General features: G+C 43.8%; 1 protein-coding gene across 1 annotated transcript; it reads right to left on the reverse strand.

Moving 5' to 3' along the window:
- Positions 1–458: 458 nt before the first annotated feature.
- On the reverse strand, positions 459–3,547 carry LOC113185818 (cystatin-C-like). Its single transcript, XM_026393059.2, has 3 exons — positions 3,282–3,547; positions 1,735–1,845; positions 459–758 (listed from the first exon to the last, which is right to left on the reverse strand). Exons 1-3 carry the CDS (start codon positions 3,519–3,521, stop codon positions 675–677), a joined length of 435 nt encoding a protein of 144 aa, XP_026248844.1. The 5' UTR covers positions 3,522–3,547; the 3' UTR covers positions 459–674.
- Positions 3,548–10,706: the final 7,159 nt, after the last annotated feature.

The raw sequence follows: 10,706 nt of genomic DNA on the forward strand, positions 1-10,706 counted from the left end.
CAGCCTTTGTTTCATGTAGGTGCCTAAACCTTGCATGGATAGGAGACAGGAATCACTGTTTGTTCAGTCTCTTGGAATCTTTCAGGGACAGGACAGTGCCAGCTGCCCACAGTTGTACATACATGGAGAAGGCCACCCCCAACCCTGGCCACTGCCCAGACCCTCCTCACCATCTAACTTCTTTCAAAGGCAGCAGCCAGACTTCCAGAAGGATAGTCTAGGTCCCTACTCTCCCTTCTCCATTTCCCAGCAGTAGCTGCAGCTGGATACCTGCAATCCCACCCCATCTCTTCTCTTCAGTCCTCTGGATCAGATATTCCCAAAAGTGGCAGCACTGGCCCTAGTGCGCACACGTAGGCCTCAGCTCCCCATCTGTGGCAGACCCTTCCTGCATGGACCCCCAAGACAGCAACTACTCAGGAGGAATACATGTCACTTTTTATTGGCAAGGCAGGAGAGGTCCTTATAGGCCAGGCACCAACGTGTTTGAAAAATAATTAGAAGGAGTGAACACGGGAAGAGCCATTCGGTTTCAACACTTGTCCACAGAAGCCACTTCTACTGTTCTGCTGGTGCTGGCCCAATAAGGGCTGGGGGATATCAGAGATTTGGGACATTAAAGGAGAGTCGGGTGAGGAAGGGGTGGCCAATGCAGCTCTGCCTGGCGCATACCCTTACTCATTGTGGCAACTGTATTCTGTCACGAAGATTTGGTGCAGCCAGGGCACACTGTAGACCTGGAAGGAGCAGAAGGTCCTCTGCAAAAGGGAAGAGAAAGGACAAACAGTGTGAGTTTCAATTAACAGGGAAAATGTCCAATCTGAGATGCCAGACATGGGGTACAGAATGAAGGAGGTGGGAGTCTCAGGCTTCAACCACCCTTGCCGGGTCCAAATCTCACATTCAACCAAACTCACCAGTATCTACTCATCACCCTCCCCTTGCTCTAAGTCCACCAGAAGGCATGTGATCTCTCCCCAGTTCATGGGATTCCACATGCTCCTGCCCCCAGCACAGCCCAGTCCACTAAGAAGCAGATTGGGTAAGGCTGTGGAACCCCAGGGGTGCAGGACAGGGAAGCCTGCTCACTGTCCAAGCTCCCGCCACCTCCAGCACCTAGGCCACCACCAACAGGGGCACAGAGGGAAGAAGTGGCGGCATAGGAAACAACACTGAAATAGGCAGAGTTGAGGGAAGGTACTAGGTGAGGGCAGCTCACCCCAGGGCGGTAGAGAGGCTGGCACTGAGAAAGCAGGACAGCACCAGAGGGTTTCATCTGGTTTCAGGCCCCTAATCTGTCCAGCATGGCTCTGGGCAGGTGGCCAAAGTTGGCATTGACCAGAGATTTTTCTCCCTCCCCAGCAACTATCCCTGATGCTACGTCCTCCAGGCCAGCAGGCAGCACACCCGAACACAAAAAGGTGTCCTCCTGGAACCCTAATTAGAAGAGAAAACCCACTGTGTAATTCAAGTTGATCATGTGTACCCATTTGGTCCCTCCTGCAGCACCCCACATGTGCACAGGTCGGCATCTGCATAAACTCACACACACCCCACATTCACATGTACCTATTCATGAACCACCACGCTTCCCCCACTCATCTACACACACAGTCAACACATGAACCCATGCATGTACACACATGCATCTCTTGACACTCTCACACATGAGCAGAAAAATAAGATCACATGCAAGTCTTTATGATCAGCCCTGGCCCCACATCAATGACATACCTGCTGATCTTGTGAATCATCAAAGGGACATTCCAGTAGGTCAGACTGAGTCTTAGTGCAGGTGGTTTGACCCATCTCCAAATCCAAGTAGTATTTCATCCCAGCGACAACCTACAATGAAAAGAGCAGGATTTATTGGCAACACTCCAGGTCACTTTCACATGTACGCTGTTGCTTTATGTCTCTGAGTTAATATGTTGACCTAGTGTGTTAGCTTTTCATCACTGTGACCAAAAGACCTGATATGAACTACTTAGAGAAGAAAAGGTTATCTTGGCTCACGGTTCCAGAGGTTTCAGTCCATGGTCACCTGGCTGTGTCCAGCTGAGGTCTTCTCAACCCCAGGGGGCACTCAATTGCCCACAACTACTCACCATGATGCACTGTCTCAGTGTGGGGGACACTGGCCCCTGGAGTCTACTCCCAGGGAATGCTCAAAGTGTGTGCCATGCACAGGGAATGAAGGCTACTCGGGATATGTTGAGTGATGCTTACTTAGAGGACTCTAGATGGGGTCCATCCTGAGAAAAATCTGAGACACCCAGAATGAGCAGTCTATACACTTATATGTAGTTTAACTGCACGGACATTCTCTGAGAAATGTGTCCTTACAGGATTTCACTGTGCAAATGTCATATTCTACATAACAAACTACTGTGCCTACAATGTCACTAGGAACTACAGTGTATATGTGGTCATCCTTGTGGGCACATGACTGCACACCACAGCTGAGACAGGACAGTGACTGCAGCATACGGGGGCATTCACCAGTGGACACCAGCAAATTTAAGTCTGTGAATTAGCTAACTAAATATGACAGTGTTAATTCAGGATTTTCAATACTGAGTCATAGATAAGGTAAGAAAATGTCCATATTTGCATGCAAGGTGCACTGAAGTGTTGACTCTAAAAAGGTCCAGAAAAATAAATGCATACAAATACATGCATGTACACATATGTCCTGGAAGAACAAGAACAAAGAGGAAACATGGCGTACTATGAGGACCTAGAGATGCAATAATGCCAAAATAAAAGGGGAAAAAACTCTAAAGCTCTTGTTGAAGGCATCCAAGGGGCATATGTTTTGTCATTCAGTTAACAGTTCACACTAATTCCAGGCCCTCTCCAGGCTGGTGGTAGGGTTGTATAACCAGGGCAGACCCTGACCCTCAACCTGACCTGGAGCCCTGGAGCCCCTTGCCTGTTGGTGGCTGGAAACAGAAATAAAGCTCCTGGCACCCACCTAGAGCTCCAGGCAAGGTGGGTTTCCAGGCCCTGTCTGAGGACAATCCCCAGGGCAAGGACCCAAAGGGCTTTAGGGTGACAGAAAATTACCTAGAACAGGGCTTGGGCGAGCAGCAGTTTGTGTAACTAACCTGGCAAATCAGAACAGCCCCAGGCCATAGCTGCTGAGCACCCTAGAGCTTCTGGCTCTGGAAGCCCAAGTGGGAAGCAACAGCTAAAAGGGAGAGGGTGGGCCTGGGGAAGGGTGACATGCCCTGTGAGGGGCAAGTCCTTCTGACCCAGGCCCAGGGATCAGCACACACCTGCTGGCGGGCACGCAGCACCCTCCGCACACCGCTGTAATACAGGTCGTTGTTCTCCTGGTTGTAAACGCCCACAGAGTAGTCTATAGCCTGTCGAACACCTTCCTCATGGATGTCAGCATCCTCCAGGCCACCCAGTGTTTCCTGAGAGGTACTACTCAGCTTGGAACTCTCACTCGCTGCACAGAAAGCCACCAAGGCTGACAGCAGGAGCAGTGGGAGGTGCAGAGTTGTCACCATGGTTGACTCTGACCTGGAGCTGTACCTGCAACCAAGCAGAGGGGAAGTGATCCATCTTGCAGCCAAGGTGCTTTTATCCCTCTCTGGCTGCCAGGCCCTCCCCAACCCTGGCTCCTCCTTTCCTGGCTACCTCTGCATCCCACATCTTGGATTCTATTTGTCCAACCTCTACACTTCCGTCCTTCCTCCAGTGAACTTTCTCCTGCTCACCAACACGGATGTTACACCCTTATGTAATACCCTGATCTGACTCATTAACTAAAGGTTCCGGATTATAATAAGTTTTCCTAACAAATCAAAACCACAAACTTTAACCATTGTTCAATATGGATTGGCAGCAATCTATTCAGAGGCCAAAAAGAGAGTAAAAGATACTTGATCTTAAGCTCCTAATCCCTTCATGACTGGACATGTTCATCCTTCAAAGGCTTGCTAACATTTCCTGGCATCTCCTCATCCTCTATTGTCAATGTGTGCTGTTGTTGGTGTGTTCCTTAGCTTGCAGCTTCAAGCTTATGTGTTAAGAATTATGATAAATTACCATCCTCTATCTGTAGTTCAACTAGAAGTTGACCAACCTAAGGAGGAGCTGATTCTATGCACAAAGTACATCAGCACCAGTACTTGAAGCTCAAGCCATCTTCTTGCCTCTACTCAGACTTCACTTCTTTGTTCTGGTTTATTTTTCAATTGAAAGTTTAAGCATGCAAATGAGAAGATGTTTTATACTGACAGCCACAGCTGAATTTCAAAATCCAGCTCTTTCCATATTACTAGATCAAATCATTCAGACACTAAATTGGAATGAAAGAAGAGGATATATATTATAGGAAGTGATGAATGAAAAAGAAACATGAAAGGACAAGAATCCACTGTTTAAAATACTAGACACAGACATCATCTGTCCAACATCACCACTGACAATGACATGTAAAAGGGATTTGGGTCTTCAGGTAACAATGTATTTTTTGGTGTCTCAACTAAAATTCTGCCACCCAAGAACAAAAGAGTGTACACAGTCAGAAAGAATCTGCTTGACTTTAAAATCCAGCTTTTCTTTGGGAGTGGAGCATTATGGCGAGGTGGGGGGTGGGTATTAAATCCAGGTGGGTATTAGCTACATACCCAGATTTTTTTCATATTTGATTTTGAAAGAGGGTCTTACTAAGTTGCTGAGGCTGGCTTTGAACTGCAGATCCTCCAGCCTCAGCTTCCCAAGACACTAGAATTATAGCCGTGGGCCACCAGGACTGGATAAAATTCAGCTCTTTAGGTAAGTTGATAAAAAAAAAGACCTGTTTGAGCCAGAACATCTTTCTCAGCATTTAGGACATTTATTTGTTGAAACTATGCACCCAGCACCAAGCTAAGTCCTTAGCTAGAATTGTTACACTAGGCAATGTACAATTTTACACTGCTGTATGCAGTGACATCCAATAAAGTATGACTAGAGACAGTGTCATACAAAGTCCCAGGCCTAGCTTCCAAAAGGCAGGACTCACCACAGAAGTTTGTTCTTATTTTCCTGTGATGAAGGAGATACAAACAAAACACAAACAAACAAAAAACTACAGTTACTTCTGGATTTACTACAAAATCTCTTGAGTAGATTTCATAGAGCTGATTGTACACACTTTTTCAATATATATATTTTTCTGACTTGATGTCTATACAATCAGTTTCCTCTTTATTGTACTATTAAAACTTGAGACAGGATCCTTTCTAGTCAGTGATTCTCACAGCTCATTAGACCTGGGTAGTCCTTTAACATAAAGACAGTATCCATTGTACTCTCCTGACATGAAGTTAACACATAAATATTCTCCTTTACCTGTGATTTTTGAAAAATATTATGCACTAAGTCTAATATAAGAGACACATTACAGTACAGGCATTATGTTTTGTCTATTTGTAGGTATTGCATTTTGTAAAACTTAAAGACTTCTCGAAACCATGCATTGAATAATAAATTAGCATCAGTTTTTCAAAAGCATGTGCTCCCTTCATTTCTCTGTGTCACATTTTGATAATTCTTGCAAGATTCTGAAACTTTCCCATTATTAATATAGCACATGCTGGATGTAGTGGCACACACCTGTAACAATAGCAACTCTAAGGACTGAAGCAAGAGGTTTGCAAATTTGAGGCCAGCCACAGCAATGTAGTGAGAACCCTAAACAATATAGAGAGACCCTGTATCAAAATAAAAACTGCAAAAGTTTGTGGATGGTGCTCACTGGTTTAAGCCCCCATGGGATCAATCACCAGTACCAAAATTTTTTTTAAATGTATAAAATATAGCTCCCATGGTGACTTGTTATCAGTGATGTTTTTATGTTACTATTGTAATGGTTTGGAAGCACAGTGAAGTCACCCGTATGAGATTGTGAACTTAATCAATAAAGGTTGCCTGTATTCTACAGCTCCAAGATCAACCACTTCCCCATCTCTCGTCCTCTTCTTAGGCCTTGTTATTGCCTGACACTTAAAAATATTGAACTGAGGCCTACTAATAGCCTTATAATAGCCTCTATGTGTTCAAGTGACGGGAAGATTAATTTGGTCCCTACCTTTAAATCAAAAGCCAGAAATTATTGACCTTTGTAAGAAAGGCATGTGGAAGGACAAGATCAGCCAGAAACTGGGACTCCTGTCAAAGAGTTAGATAGGTAGTGAATACAAAAGACAAAATCCTTCAAGGAAATTAAAAGTTCTGCCCAATGAACACACGAATGATAAGAAAGCAAAACACTGTAATTGCTGATATGGAGAAAGTTCTAGTGTCTGGATGAAAGATCAAACCAGCCACCACATTCCCTTCACCAAAGTCTAATCCAGACCAAGACCTTAACTCTCTACAATGCTATAAAAGCCAAGAGAGGTGAGGAAGCAGTAGAAGAAAAAATGTGAAGCTAGCAGAGATGGATTCATGAGGCTTAAGGAAAGGACCCCTCTAGAACATCCAAGTACAAGATGAAGCAGCAAGTGCCCATGGAGAAGGCACAGCAAGGTACTTAGAAGGTCTGGCGATGACCATTGATGATGGTGGCTACAGTAAAGAGCAGATTTACAATAGAGACTGAACAGCCTTATATTGGAAGGAAATGCCATCTATGATTGAGAGACATCTTTTCATTGCTGTAACAATATATCTGGGGGGAAAAAAACAATCTAAACAAGGAAAGCTTTATTTTGGTTCATGGTTTCAGAGGTTTTCCTCCATGGTTGGCCAGCTCCTTTGGTTTTAGTCATATAACAAGGCAGAAAAATAAGGGTGGAGAAAAACTGTCCAGGAAAGAGAAAGAAAGAAAGATAGCAGTGTCAAGATGCAGTCCTCAAGTGACCCCAAGGACACACTCACTTCAGCTGGTCCCACCTGTACAGTTTCCACCAACACCCAATGGTCCATTCCCCTGAGAATCCATCAAGGGGTTAATCTATTGATGAGATCACAGAGCTTAAGATCCCATGAGTTCCCAGACTCCTCCCTGTAGACACTGCTGCACTGGGGACCAAGCCTTCATACAGGAGCCTTTGGGGGACATTCTAGAACCAAAACATTAACAAGGACTTCCATAGCTAGAGAGGAGAAATGAATGGCTGATTCGAAGCCTCACAGAACAGGCTGACATGCTTGTTAGGGATTATTCAAAATCAAAAATCCTACAGAAGGGGTGAATTTGTTAAATAGAAATCCCATGGGGACCTGAATGGGTGGAAGAAAGTCTAGAAGAAACTGAATTGCTCTACCCCAGAAAGGGAGCATTCACTGAGCTGAAGGATCCAGAAGGAAGGAACATCATGCACATCCTTGGGTAATCGCAAGGGAAACAAGCATCAGTGAGACCTGTAGGTGCAGTGACTCAGTGGGCAGGAGGACAAGCAACAGCAGCCTTTGGGAGTGAAGCCAAGGGCATCTCAAGGACAGATGTGCCCAGAGCTGTTTGAAGATGCTGGGATCACTGCCTCAAAGAAACCTGCTGAGCTAAAGGCCATTAACCCAACTGTCCTCTGATTGAAGGACTCTTCCATTTACTTTTGCTTTTTCATCTGTTATTTGCTAGATATGGAGGAGGGGTTACATTGTATGTCAACAAAAGTATGTCCAGAGGAAAGTGAGGCCATGAGTATACCTCACCTGCTGCAATGTCCAGACATGTTAGGAGAGATTGGACTTTTACAGGGAAACTAATTGGGTTATACATCAGCAGTTCTTTGAAGAACCAGTTGTGAACATGCCGAAGTCTGGCTGGGCACAATTCAGGAGCCACTTGTCAAAAGAAATGAACTTTATTTTTAGAACACACACACCACACCACACAGCTCCTCAGGAAAAACCTTCAGAGCCCAACTACCACCACCAGCTTCCCACAAGCCTCTCCCCCTCCCCCACTCCTCCTGCTCTTGAGGCTGATTGGCTGGGTCACGTGGACAGAGCCAAAAAAAGTCCCCCGATGAGCATCTCCGTGGTCTGAAAGGGTGGGGAAACAGCCCAATGAGCATCATGCAGAGGAGCCAATCAGTTGGCAGTTAGAAGTTGCTGGGGCCGCTGTGAGCCAATCATCAGCTTGCAGCTGGAAGTTTGCTGGCAGCTGGAAGTTTGCTGGGGCCCCTTTCGGCTGTGGCTCTCAACATGAACTATTTTAAAATTCATTGCCCAGGCCTCTTCCAGACCAATGAAATGGATTCCTCCAGTGTAAACAGGTGATTGCAATGAGAGCCACACTCCTCAGGTGACTGCACCATGCAGCCAACCAGAGACCAGATAATCCTTACCTGGTTTCAAGGAAGCAGGAGAGCTTCTGTCCTCAGGATGACCCCTGAGTATTGCTGGCTTGGCCTTGTGATCCTGTGACTTGATTCTGAAGTGACCCACTTGGTATCCCAAGAGAAGAGTAAAGGAGCAGATATAAGTGACCAAAAGAAAATTGCTCCTTAGTTAAGCTACCATTTTGTTCATTGCTTCTCCATTTTAAATGTGTCTGACCAATAAATTCAGTAGGGTATAGTGAGAAAGAACGAGTGGTCACATGTTTGTCTACTGATGCCTCATCTGTCCAGCATTGCCAGGTAGGGTGGACTTTTCGGTCTCTGCATTTTTTATTGAAGCCCTGGCTTCATCCAAGGCCACTCGTGCCAACAGTGATGAGCCAGCTCCTGCATGTGAACCACCCAAGCCTCTTAGAGCCTGTGAATGACGGCCCCCAAAGCAGGTGCAAGAGAATCAGAGAACATGGATGGGAACAGGGAACATCGTCAGTGACGGCTGGTTACTGGTACGAGAGAGATTGTCACATCAAAAAATCAAATATCCAGGGAAAAATTTATGGAAAACATAAAAGATACAGAAAAGTCTGTTTTACTCCACTGAAGGACATAGTTAAAATATGCCTAAGTGAAAAACTAGAATATTAAATGTTGTCCAAATTATTCCCAAATGGAATTATAAACATTAAAATGTATTCCTAGTTCAAAACTCAACAGTTGTACTTTTTTAATTGATCTTATTTTTTTAAAAAATCAGAATGTATTACAATTCTTATTTTACATATAGAGCACAATTTTTCATATCTTTGTATGTAAAGTATATTCATGCCCATTTATGTCTTTATACATGTACTTTTTTTGCATTACAATTCTTATTACATATATATATCACAATTTTTCATATCTCTGTATACAAAGTAGGTTGACACTCAATTCGTGTCTTTATACATGTACTTTGGATAATGGTCTCCATCACATTCCACCATTCTTGCTAACCCCCTAACCCCTCCCTTTCCCTCCCACCCCTCTTCCTTATCTAGAATTCATTTATTCCTCCCATGGTCACCCTCCCTAACCCACTATGACTCAGCCTCCTTATATCAGAGAAAATCTTTGGCATTTGTTTTTTGGGGATTGGCTCACTCCACTTAGCAATATCTTCTCCAATGCCATCATTTACCTGCAAATGCCTTGATTTTATTCTCTTTTATTGCTGAGTAAAATTCCATTGTGTATATATGCCACATTTTTTTATCCATTCATCCACTGAAGGGCATCTAGGTTGGCCCCACAGTTTAGCTATTGTGAATTGTGCTGCTATAAACATTGATGTGGCTGTATTCCTGTAGTATGCTGTTTTAAGTCCTTTGGGTATAGTCCAAGAAGGGGGATAGCTGGGTCAAATGGTGGTTCCATTCCCAAATTTCCAAGGAATTTCCATACTGCTTTCCATATTGGCTGCACCAATCTGCAATCCAACCAGCAATGTATGTGTACACCTTTTTCCCCACATCCTCCTCAACACTTATCTTCATAATAGCTGCCATTCTGAATGGAGTGAGATGATATCTTAGAGTAGTTTTGCTCTGCCTTTCTCTGATTGCTAGAGATGAGAATTTTTTCATGTATTTGTTGATTGTATATCCTCTTCTGAGAAGTTTCTGTTCAGGTCCTTGGCCCATTTGTTGATTGGGTTATTTGGGTTTTTTTGGTGCTTAACTGTTTGAGTTCTAGATATACCCTAGAGATTAGTACTCTGATTGTGTGAGGGTTAAAAATTTGCTCCCAGGATGTAGACTGTCTGATTACCTTCCAGATTGTTTCTTTTGCTGAGAAGAAACTATGTAGTTTGATCAACAGTTGTACTTTTTGAACCAGAAAAAAAATATTTTCATCTGGAAAAATATATTCAGAAAATATAATTTAGGAGAAGAAAAGTGAATTAAATTAAAATCTCTTCTCTAAAATGGTGTGGTTGGAAAAATGAAAGAATGAAAGAAAGGAAGCAATGAAGAAAGAGTATAAAAGGAAGGGGAAAAAGCAGACCCAGATACATGGCTAAGAGCATTTTTGTTTTGCTGGGGGTGGGTGTGTACCAGGGATTGAACCCAGGGGCACTTTAAACACTGAGCCACATCCCCAATCCTTTTTTATATACAGGGTTTTTCTGAGTTGCTAAATACCTAGCTTAGTTGCTGAGGCTGGCTTTGAACTCTTTGATCCTACTACCTTACCCTCTTCAAGTTTTTGGGATTACAGGCATGCACCACTGCACCTGGCAAGAACATCTTTTGAAAAAAGAAATAGACTCATATGACAGCATATAAAAGTGAACATATGAACATTTTGACTGGATTAATACGCAGTCACTGTTTTCATGGAATAAACATTAACACATCACCACATGCATACACTGAG

Source organism: Urocitellus parryii, chromosome 6, assembly GCF_045843805.1.
Source record: "Urocitellus parryii isolate mUroPar1 chromosome 6, mUroPar1.hap1, whole genome shotgun sequence".
Taxonomy (NCBI): Eukaryota; Metazoa; Chordata; class Mammalia; order Rodentia; family Sciuridae; genus Urocitellus; species Urocitellus parryii.

What these genes read in the sequence shown, in the direction of transcription:
- LOC113185818 (XM_026393059.2), bottom strand. Translation starts at nt 3,521, where the DNA reads ATGGTGACAACTCTGCACCTCCCACTGCTCCTGCTGTCAGCCTTGGTG. An exon ending in TGCTGCGTGCCCGCCAGCAG is followed by an intron (nt 1,846 to 3,281) that starts GTGTGTGCTGAT and finishes TTTTCATTGTAG; the next exon opens with GTTGTCGCTGGGATGAAATA. An exon ending in ATGATTCACAAGATCAGCAG is followed by an intron (nt 759 to 1,734) that starts GTATGTCATTGA and finishes TCCCTTTTGCAG; the next exon opens with AGGACCTTCTGCTCCTTCCA.